Here is a 14,543-nt window from a genome sequence, read left to right as displayed (position 1 = left end):
AGAGATTTTATGTGCTCGAAAACCCACGAATTATTCAAGTACATCATAACGGCCGCCCACATATAACTAAAACACTGCGCTGCCTACACGCTGGACAGATTTAAAGCTATGCATTTTTGCATCGGGGGCTCCATGTTATCTCGTAAAGACTACATTTCCCATGTTGCTGGGGGAGTATGACGTTATTTTAACGCGTCAGTCTTCTTTTAGCTACATGGTGAATATTGAGGTACGTACTAATTTGTGACAGATGTGAAAATGTGGCTTTATAAAACGGGCTTCATAGTCTCCTATTGTTTTATACCATGTCAAATTTATTAAACTGTTATACGGAAAGAATTCAACCTTTATTCCTGACAAAATATAATATTGCCTACATTAACTTGTTAGCACAGGGTATTAAAAAGCTAATGGTAGCTAGCTACCGTGACGGCTAACATTTGTTGTGTGTTCCATGTCTTTGATTGTCATGCTTTCTATGAAGTAACCTGAGCTGCACGATGCGCATTTTATCGTCCTTATTAACTTGTTCACAGCGTTGCAGAGCATGCTATAGTAGCTAAATAAGATGACCAATTACCACGCCTGTGTTTTACCTGTCAGTGCCACTCTGGTTCTGATGCATTCACGTCTTATGAATGAATGTGTATTCATTTTAACTGCATATTATCATGTAACACGGATTCCTTCCTATTTTTGTATTTCACGCATAGTATGCGCATATACGTCTTGTACTGTGTATCAGCGTTATGCTACAACATCTGTAAATATATCTCCACTATGTTTTCCTGGAAAATTCACTTTGTCTTCAGATTTTACAGTCAGTGCTTGCCTTCTGGTCTAATCATTAGCAAATAATAGCATAATATTGTAATAGCTTTTATGCATTTGTATTTGTCCTTAGTAGTCACCATGGTTATGAAGTCAGCAGTTGAGGATGATGATGCTGGCTGGGGGCTGGGCATACCAGAAAAGGTGAAGAACAGCGCCAACTGGGTTGACATTACACATGAGTTTAAGAACTCCTGCAAAGGTAATAGCACTGATAGTAGGTCATATAGCTGGTGCTCATGGATGAAAAAAATCTCATGTGCTCCTCTTTATCCCTTTTTATATTTATGCAGAATTGAATCTTGGAGAGTTGCTTCATGACAAACTGTAAGTATTTACAAATGCTTCTTGCATATACATATTCCAAAAAAACAACATAAGGGACTGTGTGCTCACTTTGTCTAATTAATTGACTGTTGTGGCAGATTTGGTCTGTTTGAAGCTATGTCAGCCATAGAAATGATGGATCCCAAGATGGATGCAGGAATGATTGGAAACCAGGTCAACAGGAAAGTGCTGAACTTTGAACAAGCTATCAAGGTACTGTATATAAATAAATGTGTTTGTTTCTTCTAGGTTTTACATGAATATAAAATTCAACTATGAACTACTTTCATTATAGGAAGACGCCATCAAGGTGAAAGATCTTAGTCTCCCTGAACTCATTGGGATCATAGACACATGCTTCTGTTGTTTGGTGAGTTTGATATTCTCATACAAGGAGAACATCAAGTAGTGTTTTTTGTGTCATATACAGTTATGGAGGTTTCTTTTTGAATTAACAGAAAAGAAGAAAATGTTTTAGTCGCTCCCATTCATATCAATGTTGGTAGATTGTCCACTCCTTAAGAAGTCAGGAGAGTATCTAAATATTCATATTAAAGGACAATTAAATTTAGATTAGCATGTCTGTGGTAAACCATGCATGTGTTGGTGTATGTATATAAGTGTATTTTTATACATTTATATGCAGATCACATGGCTAGAAGGACACTCTCTCGCACAGACTGTGTTCACTTGTCTCTATGTTCACAACCCTGACCTAATTGAGGAGCCAGCCCTCAAAGCCTTTGCTCTGGGCATCCTGAAGGTGTGTGACATTGCCCGAGAGAAGGTCAACAAAGCAGCTGTGTTTGAGGAGGTAACTAGCTTTTGTTTAATCTGTCAGTGCCACTAAAAATAAGTATATTTCAGGTAACAAGACAGTAATTACTTAATGTCCATTCATCATTTACAAATATTTGTTATATTTTTCTGTAGGAAGATTTCCAGGCCATGACTTACGGCTTCAAGATGGCCAATAATGTCACAGACCTGCGGGTGACGGGTAAAAGTATTAAGTGTGATACTTTGTTCTCCAGCATATATTGGAAGCCTGAAGGCCTTAATAAATGGTAAATGTTCATAGGAACAAAAATGATCCACTAATTCAGCTTTCCTCATCGTTCGTTTTCTCAGGTATGCTGAAGGACGTGGAAGATGAGTTACAGAGGAAAGTTAAGAGCACACGTAGTCGACAGGGTGAGCAGCGAGACCCAGATGTTGAGCTGGAAGTAAGTCAGCTAAGTCTTATTTGTTTCATGTTTAAGATGTGATATGTAATCTACACATTGGTGCAGATCTAAAGCATTTGAAAAATAACCACATGTGGTTGCATATTCAACATGACATACAAGTTGCACGTCATATTGTGCTGTTTTAGTTAAGCCTGGTATCTCCACACAAACAAGGCCATAAACCTCCTTCCTCTCTCAGTCTGTTATAATTTGTTTCCAGACTCCAGTCTGACACTCTGGGACAGAGATAACCTTTATGGTTTACCATAATTTTCCTGATTTTTTAATAGTTGGAATAATATGATAAAAAGGGAGTAAGAAATCTGACCATAAATAGACTTATTCTGTGCGGTCAGAAAGTCTTTGTAATGTAATTTGTGCCACTTTTAAAGACTGGTTAAGACAATGCATGTATAAAAAGTTGTATTTATGTGCTGGTTAAATGTTAAAAGTACTGTAGATGTTTTTTTTTTGTTTCTTTTCAGCATCAGCAGTGCTTGGCACTTTTTAATAGAATCAAGTTTACACGCCTTCTACTGACTGCATTAATTGCCTTTACCAAAAAAGAGGTAATAATAATACAAACACACTTCAGTTATTGGTATTGACTGACACTTGAATTTTAAATAGTTCCAGCCTAATGCTGTGTGTTGTCCTTACTCACATTTGTTTGTGTCATAATCAGACCAGCTCAGTGGGTGAGGCCCAGAAGCTTGTTGCTCAGGCAGCTGACCTCTTATCAGCCATTCACTCCAGTATTCAGCATGGCATCCAGTCCCAAAATGACACCACTAAAGGAGGTAGAGTAGCTCATGAACACATATTAGCCTTTGGATCAGCCACAGACTCTTTTGCTAAAGAGACAGAATAAGTTAAGTGTCACATATATTAACATTATTTAAACATGTAATTAATTTGCACACATATAATTCATTTTTAATTTAGCCATCGAGTTAAGTTACCACATATTTTATCATTGTTTAATTTTTTTTTTTTTTTCAGACCATCCCATCATGATGGGCTTTGAGCCCCTGGTCAACCAGAGGCTGCTGCCACCTACCTTTCCTCGATATGCTAAAATCATTAAAAGGGAGGACATGGTGGCCTATTTCAGCAAGCTCATAGAACGCATCAAGACTGTCTGTGACGTTATCAACACCACCAACCTGCACGGAATACTGGTAAACATAGAAGACACACACAACTGAGTATTTAAAAAAAAAGATGCATGAGTATTGGCTTTCATTTTGTGTGTTGTGGCTTTGCCAGGACTTCTTCTGTGAGTTCAGTGAGCAGTCGCCCTGTGTGCTCTCCAGATCCCTACTTCAAGTGAGTTATGGTTAATTTGACCGATCTGAGGAAAGACTGCTTTGCTTTTACCTTAGTGTGTGTTGATGTTGATGAAAATGCATGTTGCAGATCCTCCATAGAACAGGATACAGTTAATGCTGTATATAAACATATTTCAAGTAATTTGCCACTAAAGTAATTGCTTTGTATCATTCCAGACAACGTTCCTCATAGATAATAAGAAGGTGTTTGGCACCCACCTGATGCAGGACATGATTAAAGATGCACTCAGATACTTTGTCAGTCCACCTGTTCTCTCATACAAGTAAGTCTGTTATTGGATAATAACCCCAAAAACAATTTCACATTTGAGTCATTTGATATTAATAATATTCAGTGGCTTTTATCTAAGCAGCCTATGTTGTTTGTATTAAATGGACTTATGTCTTGACTTGTGTTGTTTTGACCCTGTTTTATTTCTGTATGTGTTTGCGTTCGTCTCTGTCCAGATGTTGTTTGTTCAACAACCACCAGGCCAAGGACTACATTGACTCCTTTGTTACGCACTGCTCCAGGGTATGTTAACCCTTGCTATTGAATACCTAAAATATTGTAAATAACTGCAGTAAAGGTTTGACTCTGCATTGACATACGGGTTAGAATTATTTAGGTTATTTAGGTGATTTAATGAAGAACTTTATGTTATGAGAGTACTTTTATTTTATATTTTTTCAGAACAGTACAATAGTTGTAACACTCTTGTATGTCTTCTTTACAGCCATTCTGCAGTTTAATTCAAATCCACGGACACAACCGAGCTCGGCAGAGAGACAAACTGGGTCACATCCTTGAAGAATTTGCCACGCTGCAAGATGAGGTTCGCTGCGACACGAATGTTTTGCATTTTTAGACTATTAACATTTTACTGTAATTTGTATATGTATGGTTTGTCAGGCAGAGAAGGTGGATGCAGCACTGCATAGCCTGCTGATGAAACTTGAGCCTCAGCGACAGCACCTGGCCTGTCTTGGCACATGGATTCTCTACCATAACTTGAGGATCATGATCCAATACCTGCTGAGTGGTTTTGAACTGGAGCTTTACAGCATGCATGAATACTACTACATCTACTGGTAAAGGCAGACATTCTTTGATGCTGGGTGTAAATATAGGTCTCTCCACAGTATGCACATGTGCATTTCAGCATGAGTTTGTTGATTGTAGGTACCTGTCAGAGTTCCTTTATGCGTGGCTGATGTCCACTCTGAGCAGAGCCGACTCCTCTCAGATGGCAGAGGAGCGGATTCTGGAGGAGCAGCTGAAAGGACGCAGCAGTAAAAAGACCAAGAAGAAGAAGAAAGGTATGTTTTGTAGCAGTGTTTGTACCTGCAGTGGATTGTCTGTTTACAACACTAACCCATGTAAGTGAATGCTTTCTTTCTATGTGAAAGGCATAATTTTGCTGATATTTTGTTTGATTCCTTCCAGTTCGCCCACTCAGTAAAGAGATTACCATGAGTCAGGCATACCAGAACATGTGCGCTGGCATGTACAAGGTAAAACAGACCACAGATCTGAATACAGATGCTCAGTGACTCTTGTTCTAGCTAATGACTTGTCTTCCTTTCTTTCTTTAGACTATGGTGGCTTTAGATATGGACGGTAAAGTGCGGAAGCCTCAGTTCGAGCTAGACAGCGAGCAGGTTCGCTATGAGCACCGCTTTGCTCCCTTCAACAGTGTGGTCACTCCCCCACCGGTACACTACATCCAGTTCAAGGTTAGTTCTGTTGAGGTCCAAGTGGGTACGTTTCATCTTCATTTTACCTCTTCTATTCCATCACCTGTGTGCTTTCTGTCCTACTTACCATTTGTTCTTGCATTCTTAATATTACCATTGCTTCTTTTGACCACTGTAGGAGATGTCTGATCTAAAGAAATACAATCCACCACCGTGCTCAGCTGACCTCTATTTGGCAGCCAGCAAGCATTTTCAGCAGGCCAAGCTGATTCTTGAAAATGTGCCCAGCCCGGACCCTGAGGTCAGGAAATACAGTTACATATATATATATATATATATGTATATAATACATCTAAAAATTGCCCGGTTTTACAGGTGACACTTACGTACAACATGTTTTTGCTAAAGAACTACGATTCCCTTGAGTCTTAACTTTAATTGTCCTATTTTGATCTATTTTGATTTATTTGTCCTATTCAAATGCAGCACATGAACTGAAATATTGCTTTATATATACAAGTTAAAATGAGATTCAATGGAGTTACCATATTTTACTCACGCACTGCAAACCTCTTGACAAAATGATTTGCTTGTAACAGGTGAATCGTATCTTGAAGGTAGCCAAACCCAACATAGTAGTTATGAAGCTTCTGGCTGGAGGCCACAAGAAGGAGACCAAGGTAACGAGATTATCATTAACTTCCCTAAACACTATCAAAACATTTTTAAAATAGCTCAACATTTCAAACATGTCTCATCAGGCATCCTGACTGTTGTTTCTGCGTCTCTAGGTGCTTCCAGAGTTCGATTTCTCAGCTCACAAGTTCTTCCCTGTGGTAAAGATAATCTAATACTGCACCACAGGATTACAGTCTGTGTGCATCAGTTGCACAGGCTATACCCTCACCTGAGCAAGTGCAATGGGCCTAATCCAGTCTATGTTCAAACATCCGTCTCAGACATTACACAAGAAACCAGAGTAGAAACACAAGTGGACCTAAAATAAGTGACCACATCTACATCTGTTGAAGTGTGTGCTTGTGCATGTTAAACACAAGGTGCTTTTTTGCAAAGAACTGGTACATAAAACTTTTTTATAAGCCGCCTCCCAGACAGTCTCACAAATGATGTAATGATGGGTGCATATCATTAAATCATATGAAACGTCTCTGTCTTTAAACTGTTTTGTTAAACTTCACACTGCATTGGTTTCATGCTCAGACTGGATGCAGTCAGTCTGCAGGACAGTGTAACAAATCAAGCAAATAGCAAAAGACCAATGAGCGATCACATGTTTTTATTAATTGCATTATAATTTAGAGCATTAATTTGCTCAGTTAACGAGCACAAACCTAAACCAATCACCTAAAGGATGATTTAGGAGAGAGAACATTTGTAGTTTCTCTAAGTGGTAGCGTTTACTCATGAATGTTTCCGCATGGTGTCGTCAATCCACTGCCTGTAGAAACAGATATCCGCCATTAAAACAGTCTTGGCACATGTGTCAATGGGGTTGCTTATTACAATCCCATATAATAGATTGTTGAATTCCACAGCTGTGCCTCCATCACCCTGAGGAGAGAGATAAGAGTTGTGCTCACTTTCAGTATGTTATAGCACAGTCTTTGGAAATACATTTGACATTGGATATAGATGAAGAGAAATAAAAAAAAAAAATAATAATAAACGTCTTACACTGCACGTCTCCACTCTGGGCTTAAAGCCACACATTAGATTAGCTTCATCGTTGCCATATTTAGGATCAGGTTTATCATTCTCTTCACATTTAGTGATGTCTGTGCTGGCACATTTCAAGTCCTTTGGTGCTATTAGAATTAGAATTTAAAAGGTGTCAGACATGTGACTTTTATTTATTTAGTTTACTCAACAGTTTTAGTAGCTGGAATGTTTCTCACCTATCCCACCGGCCTTTTTGGCTCCAAAGCCTCCGATCCGTACCTCTTTGCCTGTCTCTACTTTGGTACACCCAACAGGAGGAAGTCTGATTTGGGGAACTTTAGGGGACATATCCTGATTCAGTTTAATGAGCATGATGTCGTGGGGCTTCTGGTCCTCGCCTTGGTAGGCAAACTGTTGACTGGTTTCAATGACTTGCTCCTTCGCGTCAGATTTTCCTGAGAAGAAACCCTTCGCTTTTGAAAAAAAACCTTCATCACTGTTTAAGGCAAGCTGCAGTTTCACTTTCCTGCAAAAGAAAAAACTTTGTCAGCAAAAAGTTATGAATCCTAAATAATTTAAGAAGCTGCAATATTTTTTTTGATCTGATTTTCCATTGGTGAGTATGATGTGCAGTGGTCAGAACACATTAGTTGCCAAAGTGAAAGGATGAAACCTGCATCATGACGATCTGAAAGTTTCTTACTGTTGAGCACAGTGAGCAGCAGTAAGGACCCAGCCGGTGTTGATCAAGGCGCCTCCGCAGCTCTTCCCTCCCTGCATACTGGTTATCTGGACGTGATATTGCCTCTCCTTGCCACAGCTACTACTTCCCACAATTCTCTTCTCAAGGAGTCCTGATTCTTTAGCTCCCAGACAAGGCGGAGGATTGCATTTTAATCCTGAGCCTGGCAAAGAAAACTCACCAGCCAGAACGAAAATGACGGCAAAGCTCAGCTTCATCTTGTGGCCTGCAGGTGGATCTCTTCAGTGGATTTTTGGATGGTGCTGCACCTTTTTATAGCATCAGGTTTTGCAGGGTCTCTGTCATTGGCTGCGCTGCCACATTGATGTGTTACACAGCTATAGGTGCAGGGCGGCCCCCAGCTCGGTCCTGTTTCACACCATGTACCTTTTATGGTTGTTAAATGCGGGACAGAGACCAGCCATTGTTAAGAAAGCCTTGCAGCACAGCTATACTGACTTCATTGGTGCTTCATCCCAGCACTGTTCTTAGGATGGAAACTCTTCTCATTCAGCTGCTTCTCTTTTAAGCTGAGCTGATCTAAAAGGTGGATGTATTAGGTCTAAGGCTCTTTTTTGCTAGACATTTAGGTCTATTGTCCTGTCGATCTTAGATCATGGAGAACCACGCAGCAAAGGAGCTTGAGATCATGTTTCCTTCGGAAGACCTCACCATTTGATTTTATGTTGATAATTATCCTTTATGTGTCCTGCCTTTGTGCTGGTGATTTTGATTTTTGTTAATAAATTTGTGTGTGTGTGTGTGTGTGTGTGTGTGTGTGTGTGTGTGTGTGTGTGTGTGAGAAACCCAGCAATTTTAAACATGGTCTCAAATTACAACAAAACTGCATTTCTTTCAATCTGAATGAACTTGGACTGAGACTCATTTTGAATTGATGTGATCCACCAACTGTAATCTTTCAAACCAAATATATACCATTTCATTTGACTAAACGTCGTCTTTTATTTGCATATCTGCTAAAATACACCTGGGAAGATCAAATGAGACATACTGTAGTGAGCATTGTTTCTGGTCATTTGTTTTTTCTTCCTGATGAGATCACCTTTATTATTTTTACCTTGCACAGTTGGAGTGTGCATTATGTCTACGTGCATTCGTCTTTTACACTTTGTTTAATTAGACGGGTGTCCTGCACGTATGACCATAGACATTTACTGTTGCTCAAACATGACAAACATCTTTATTGTGGTAATAAAAGGCTTTTATTTTCTACAATTATTTAAACCTTTCACTGCTGTTTTACAGAATGAAATTAAATAAAGAATCTCAAATGAAATCAGCAAAATAATTCATTAAAAAAAATCATACAAAATCATTTTGTTTCTAGATAGATGGGCGTCTAGTTCAGAAACAGTTTTCTGAAGAAACACAGCAGGATCAGTCAAATTACAAAAACAAAAACATTCCAACAAACACATTTTGTCAAGGAGACAAAAAGGCAAAAAAAAGGTTCATGTGCATTTATTTAAACTGGACAAGTTCTGTTGGAACATGACTGGTCCGATAAGCATTTAACATTTAAAAAGTTAAATTCCTTAGGGTAAAAAATTATATTTGAAATGTCCTTGAGGCCTAGAATAATACACTTATTTTCCTATTATTGAATTTTCAATGACTTTATATTCTTCTGTATTTTATCATTGTTGTTGCATTTAGCTACAAATCCAAGTCTGAAACATCAGACAGATCCTAAAATATATACAGTATGGGATGGAGTCATTGTACCTGACAGCCCGATTTCAGTGATGAAAAAAAAGCAACTCATCCTTAATCATAGCATCAAACTCTGGAGCCAAGAATACTAGAAATCTCGTAGACAGGAGACCTATCAACAGTCAAGTTCAAGTTCTCTCCTGCACACCTGGCATTCTAACAGCCAAGCAGATCAACGACAAGACAATACACCTATTGTACTAATCACATGGAAAGATAGACAAATAATGGCAAGAGGAAGATAACGTCGCACTACAGTTTGTGGCTTCTAGGATTCTAGAATTATGGCAATTACAATGACAGTGTTGTGAGTAATTATGGTTCTGAAATCCAAATTATTATTATTATAAATATGAATACCAAGAAATAAAACGCAAGTAATGAAACACAAGGCAACAACTCTCCCCAACACAACTTTAAAACTTATTTCGGATGTCTAGCATTAGTTCTGGTTTGTTCCACACCCTTTTAGTCTATTACAAGAAAGCAGACCAACGTAATAGTTCACATTTACCGGACGCATAATATCCTACATAACGTTACAGCAATTCTCAGAAATCTCTACATTCTCGACTTGACATAGGTGACAGCAGACTCAATGCTCGCAGCAGGTTTTTTTTTAACACGACAGACACGATTCCTGCCGCCGCTGTGGCAGACACACGCGGCCGCAGGGAAAAGCCGTTGTACAGAGTTAGTAAGGCACGCCTCAAAATGAGAGATTGCTGATATTTATGTTTTACTGATCTTTAAATGCGGCACACATTCATCCCTATGGCTCAGGATCTGAAATATAGCCAAGAATAAACGCCTGTGTTTCACTGTGTCTACTGATGCTAAAGCAGTTTAACAAGGAAAAGGACTGCCAAAAAAACATTAACGAAGGATCCACAAGGTGAGTTCAGCAGAAGCCTCTTTGTTACATGGCATGTTTGTTTATTCATCATATCTGCCTGCATGGGTCAAAAACAGTGGCATCTTCACATATTATCTTTATGCGAGCTTAATGTCATAAATATCACTGTGGTTATTGAGTAAGCTATGCATCCGTTCTATGACAGCCCATGCAGAACTAACTTAAGGCATTATGGAATAAGAGGCCTGAACTGCAGAACCTTCAAGTGGAGGGGTGCTGTAACTACGTGTAGGTTTACACAGTCTTTTAGCAAATAACCCTCTAAGGGAGTCTGCACTGTCAAGTTACAGTCAAAATAAACATACAGTCATTATAATGCAGATACGTGTATTCCCAAAATGAGGAGGTTTTCAGCTATACTGATGTAGATTAAATCAAGTCAAACCCACTATACAGTACTGTATATGAAGGTCTTAGGCCACGTTTACTTTGTTTTTAGCAGTGCTATGATCATACTGTGTATATATTTGCTTCTGAGTTTTAATTTTAATGTTGTATACATTTCATTTTGTTAAATTTGTTTTCTAGTGTAATTGTTAAAAAAAAAATAAATATGTAAATATGGACCCAACAACATTGACAAAACTACTAATTTAATGGGGGCCAAAGACTTTTGCACAAAAATGTACAACAATGCCTTATCCTGTGTTTCCATAAAGATATTAACTAATTACTGCTTTCACATATATTAAGCCAATTATTAACCTGTGCTGTATACTTGTGCATTGGTGCAAAACAGGCCCTTTCCCGCTGTGGTCTGCTGGATCAAGCCCTATGAGAAATATGAACATTATTAATAGCACAAAAACAAAGCGTATCATGAAGCATCAGCCATTTCAGAAAAAAAAAAGAAGTTAGATGTTGAGATTGTGTTATGATATCATTATTATGTGAGTTTCAGTATTGGGACCCTATTTTGATGTTTACCTTAGTTTTGAGCAAGTTCATCTTGTTTGTCTGCTTCAAACTCCCCTTCATTCTCATTGTCTCCATTATAGTCAACCTGCTCCTCCTCTTCGTCCCTGTCTGTCAAGACATGAGTAAACTGGTCATTATCATGAAACAGTCAGAATTAAGGTCAGAAAATAGCCCACGCAGACTTTATTTCTAGCGGTCAGCTGCACTTACAGTACACACTTGCTCTCTATGCACACTAACGCTTCCTCTTTAGTTCTTTTTAGATATGCTTACCTATATTTTCGGCCCGTTTATTCTGCTGCTCTTTCTCCAAATCCACTCCACCCACTTGTTCATCTGCTTCGTACTCTAATGTATCCTCCAGTTTCTGACCAATAGGAGACTCATCTTCTCTCCTCTGGCCAATCAGCATGCTTTCCATCTCAGGGTCTGCTTCAGAACACAATTGCTGTTTGGTTTTATATGACTTTAACAACCTTTTTATTGCTGCTACTTATTGACTAAGGCAGAATAGATGAACAACATCCAGCCAATCTTAACCATGTTACACATTTCTAGGCCAAAATCCTCACTGCTGCACAGTATCACATTGGATGTGTCTCACTCTTTACCTTCTGTCTGAGCGCCCTGTTCATTAGCATCGATCACCTCCACAGCTTTGCCCTCAGTAAGATTATCCTTTAATGGTTTACGGTTTTCTGCCTCATTGTGGTGTGCTTTCACAGCTCCCTCTGGTGGTGGCAAAATGCCTTGCTTCACTGCATCAGCAGAGGTAACAGACTGGGAGTCTACTTTAGAGAGATCCTTGGGTGGAGACAGGTCCCCTGGTTCACCCAGAACTAAGAGAAAGGCACAAACAACATATACAGATGTAGAAACACAGAGACAATGCACAATATGTTGTACAGTACACATACATACATACATATGGGTGAATGTTTGTTGTTACCTTTGCCTACAATGATCTCATTGGTCAGGATTTCTGGCTCTTTTCCTTTTAGCAGAGAGAGACTTGGGGCGTGGCTCACAACAGTTGCAACAGCCCCAGCAACTGCATGTTCTTTCTCTACTAATTCTTTATCGTCTGCTTTTTCTTGCTGAGGATAAAAAAAAACACAAAATCTTGAACTGGCTATTAGGATATAGGTTATAAGGCTGACATTTACTGGTGCACACCCCAAGGCCCTGGATGTCTCTATGAGAGAAGTCCCCTCACCTGTGGGGGGACATGTTGAGAAGGAATGTGCTTCTGAACTTCAAGTTTAACGGCAGCCACTCTCTCATCACACAACTCTTTCTGGGACTGTAACTGGGAGTTACAGTTGTTTCTACGTGTGCATGAAAAGGAACATGTTAACCAGGAACAACAAGCGTAGAAGTGAAGGGTGTAAAAGTAGCTCCTTCTCACATGTTATTGGTGAGCTTCTGGTTAAGGTTGTCGATGTTGCCATGGCAATTATTTAGCTCATCGTTTAACTGATTCAACTGACCTGTGGTACAGACGGACATGCAGAGTTACACAGTAACAGAATCATCTACTTCTGAGTCTCAAAAACACAAGAGAATTAGGTACCTTTAAGTTTCTGTATGGTTTTGGTGCTAGAGGAAATGTTCTGTTGCAGTGTGCTCTAGAACAGATGAAATGTAAATTTAGAGGAAACCAGACTGAGCAAATCCAGTGCACAGTCCACAGACAGTTAAGCATGCAGAATAATTTCCCAGAGATGGGAACCTTGAGCACCTTCTGTTGGCTGCAGGAGTACTGTGCCTCTTCCAGCTCTCTCTTTAAGAGAGTTTCCATGTTGGTGATTTGTGCTTTTTGTTTCTGGATCTCTTCCTGGTATTCATTCTTCTTTGTCTCTACTCCACGTCGCTCTGCCACTCCACGTCGCACCTGGCTCTCCAGGTCATACAGCTTAGTCTGACAATTAATGAAAAGAGTGAGGAACTGCCAGACAGTTGAATAATAACACCCTTTAAATTACACTCCCTTTACAACGCACTAAAAAGATCAACAAGACAGACAAAGGTTTCCAAATAACCCTTTGTTTAGAATGACATTTTTAGGGTTTACGTGTACCTGTCCTTGTTCATCATGGCCAGGAAACCACAGCAGCAAGTTGATGAACCTACCTGTAGGTCCAGGTTGCGGGAGCTTGACACCCAGTAGTTAAAGCCCAGCACGAGGATACAAGCGATTAAGGCGCCAATCATTAAAGGAGGTGATCTTCCTCCACGACGCCCATTCCCCAGCCCACCCATGGCTGCAGTCTACAACCTGGAAACACACAAAGCATCTTTCCTTTAATTCGAGGAATGCATGTTGACATGAGAATAAGACCGTTATCTGATAACACAGAAAAGGTCAAAGCTCAGATGTTTTGACTCTGCAGGTTGACCAAAGGGATATAAAGGGTCAGTGTCCAAGATGTAATGAGCTGTGAACTTCCTCCCCTCGCATCAATGCGTGTGACTTTATTTAGGTTTAGCATTACAAAGGACGCTTAGAGACACGTATCAGCAGGAAGTAGCAAGAAAGAAAATAAAGTTAAAACCCTTTCACGTCACTGGTTCTTCTACTACTTGTCCATATCTGGTTACTATTAGGTCAAATCAAGCGCAAAAAACTGAGGGATCTGGCGTCCGCTATCACAACACATCAGTAATAAAACGGACATTGGTGAAATGATAAGCTACAATCAAGTCAGGGCTGAGCTTGGCTTTGGTATCGCCAATATATTTTGGTATCGACATAGTTATGAATAAAGGTGTCAACCCACAAACAGAGATGGTGAACAAACCTAATCAAATCAGCGTTGATACTGAATGTGGTAACTACCTAACCTCAACGCTAAAGTCTGCTACGTAGGCTAGCTTAGCTTACAAGTGAAGGCTAGCAGCGCTAGCTCGGGGTGGCTAACGCTACAGTCACATCGCCCGCTTACCCGGTAGTCCTGGCAATCACTAGAATTAAGAATTGTTCCGCACTCGATCCTTGACGATATGTTTGGCAACAAGTAGTTCTTTCTACGACCGGTTGTTAGCTTGTGCCCATTACTGCTGTACAAACAGAGGATTCAGATCCTGGTTGGGACAGTCGGATGCTGCCTCCTAGGACTGTGGGAAAAATGGCTATC

At 39.7% G+C, this 14,543-nt stretch overlaps 3 protein-coding genes across 4 annotated transcripts; 1 reads left to right on the top strand and 2 right to left on the bottom strand.

Annotated features, from left to right (window-relative positions):
- Positions 1–89: 89 nt before the first annotated feature.
- naa35 (N-alpha-acetyltransferase 35, NatC auxiliary subunit) lies at positions 90–6,584 on the top strand. Its single transcript, XM_029161182.3, has 22 exons — positions 90–229; positions 905–1,033; positions 1,125–1,158; positions 1,257–1,371; positions 1,454–1,528; positions 1,805–1,972; positions 2,092–2,158; positions 2,290–2,384; positions 2,873–2,956; positions 3,073–3,187; positions 3,390–3,568; positions 3,657–3,716; positions 3,896–4,002; positions 4,187–4,253; positions 4,456–4,554; positions 4,632–4,810; positions 4,902–5,038; positions 5,166–5,233; positions 5,315–5,455; positions 5,595–5,717; positions 6,016–6,096; positions 6,208–6,584. The coding sequence occupies exons 2-22, from the start codon at positions 913–915 to the stop codon at positions 6,265–6,267; spliced, it is 2,175 nt and encodes a 724-aa protein (XP_029017015.1). The 5' UTR covers positions 90–229; positions 905–912; the 3' UTR covers positions 6,268–6,584.
- Positions 6,585–6,700: 116 nt separating this feature from the next.
- Positions 6,701–8,144, bottom strand: LOC114861690 (kallikrein-7-like). The gene is made up of 4 exons (XM_029161185.3): positions 7,800–8,144; positions 7,333–7,622; positions 7,112–7,242; positions 6,701–6,988 (listed from the first exon to the last, which is right to left on the bottom strand). Exons 1-4 carry the CDS (start codon positions 8,054–8,056, stop codon positions 6,839–6,841), a joined length of 828 nt encoding a protein of 275 aa, XP_029017018.1. The 5' UTR covers positions 8,057–8,144; the 3' UTR covers positions 6,701–6,838.
- An 894-nt stretch (positions 8,145–9,038) lies between these two features.
- golm1 (golgi membrane protein 1) lies at positions 9,039–14,537 on the bottom strand. Of its 2 annotated transcripts, none has more exons than XM_029161183.3 (11): positions 14,352–14,537; positions 13,540–13,684; positions 13,148–13,327; positions 12,980–13,034; positions 12,815–12,896; positions 12,623–12,734; positions 12,356–12,503; positions 12,018–12,245; positions 11,680–11,838; positions 11,416–11,514; positions 9,039–11,260 (listed from the first exon to the last, which is right to left on the bottom strand). In XM_029161183.3, the coding sequence occupies exons 2-10, from the start codon at positions 13,666–13,668 to the stop codon at positions 11,417–11,419; spliced, it is 1,191 nt and encodes a 396-aa protein (XP_029017016.1). In that variant the 5' UTR covers positions 13,669–13,684; positions 14,352–14,537; the 3' UTR covers positions 9,039–11,260; position 11,416. The 2 variants fall into 2 exon arrangements, with proteins under 2 accessions (XP_029017016.1, XP_029017017.1); XM_029161184.3 differs by having other exon boundaries at positions 11,680–11,835; positions 14,352–14,536.
- Between the last annotated feature and the right edge of the window lie 6 nt (positions 14,538–14,543).

Source organism: Betta splendens, chromosome 9 (assembly GCF_900634795.4).
Source record: "Betta splendens chromosome 9, fBetSpl5.4, whole genome shotgun sequence".
NCBI lineage: Eukaryota > Metazoa > Chordata > Actinopteri > Anabantiformes > Osphronemidae > Betta > Betta splendens.
Note: the sequence above shows the minus strand (reverse complement) of the source record. Positions and strands in the feature narration are given on the sequence as shown.

Bases quoted from the DNA above. Each gene is read 5' to 3' on its own strand.
- naa35 (XM_029161182.3), top strand. From the start codon at position 913: ATGGTTATGAAGTCAGCAGTTGAGGATGATGATGCTGGCTGGGGGCTG. The intron at 1,034-1,124 runs GTAATAGCACTG...ATATTTATGCAG, and splicing joins GTTTAAGAACTCCTGCAAAG to AATTGAATCTTGGAGAGTTG. The intron at 6,097-6,207 runs GTAACGAGATTA...CTGCGTCTCTAG, and splicing joins GCCACAAGAAGGAGACCAAG to GTGCTTCCAGAGTTCGATTT.
- LOC114861690 (XM_029161185.3), bottom strand. From the start codon at position 8,056: ATGAAGCTGAGCTTTGCCGTCATTTTCGTTCTGGCTGGTGAGTTTTCT. The intron at 7,623-7,799 runs GTAAGAAACTTT...TTTCTTTTGCAG, and splicing joins GCTGCTCACTGTGCTCAACA to GAAAGTGAAACTGCAGCTTG. The intron at 6,989-7,111 runs GTAAGACGTTTA...CTCTCTCCTCAG, and splicing joins CCAGAGTGGAGACGTGCAGT to GGTGATGGAGGCACAGCTGT.
- golm1 (XM_029161183.3), bottom strand. From the start codon at position 13,668: ATGGGTGGGCTGGGGAATGGGCGTCGTGGAGGAAGATCACCTCCTTTA. The intron at 12,504-12,622 runs GTGAGGGGACTT...TTTTATCCTCAG, and splicing joins CTCAACATGTCCCCCCACAG to CAAGAAAAAGCAGACGATAA. The intron at 12,246-12,355 runs GTAACAACAAAC...CCTTTCTCTTAG, and splicing joins TGAGATCATTGTAGGCAAAG to TTCTGGGTGAACCAGGGGAC.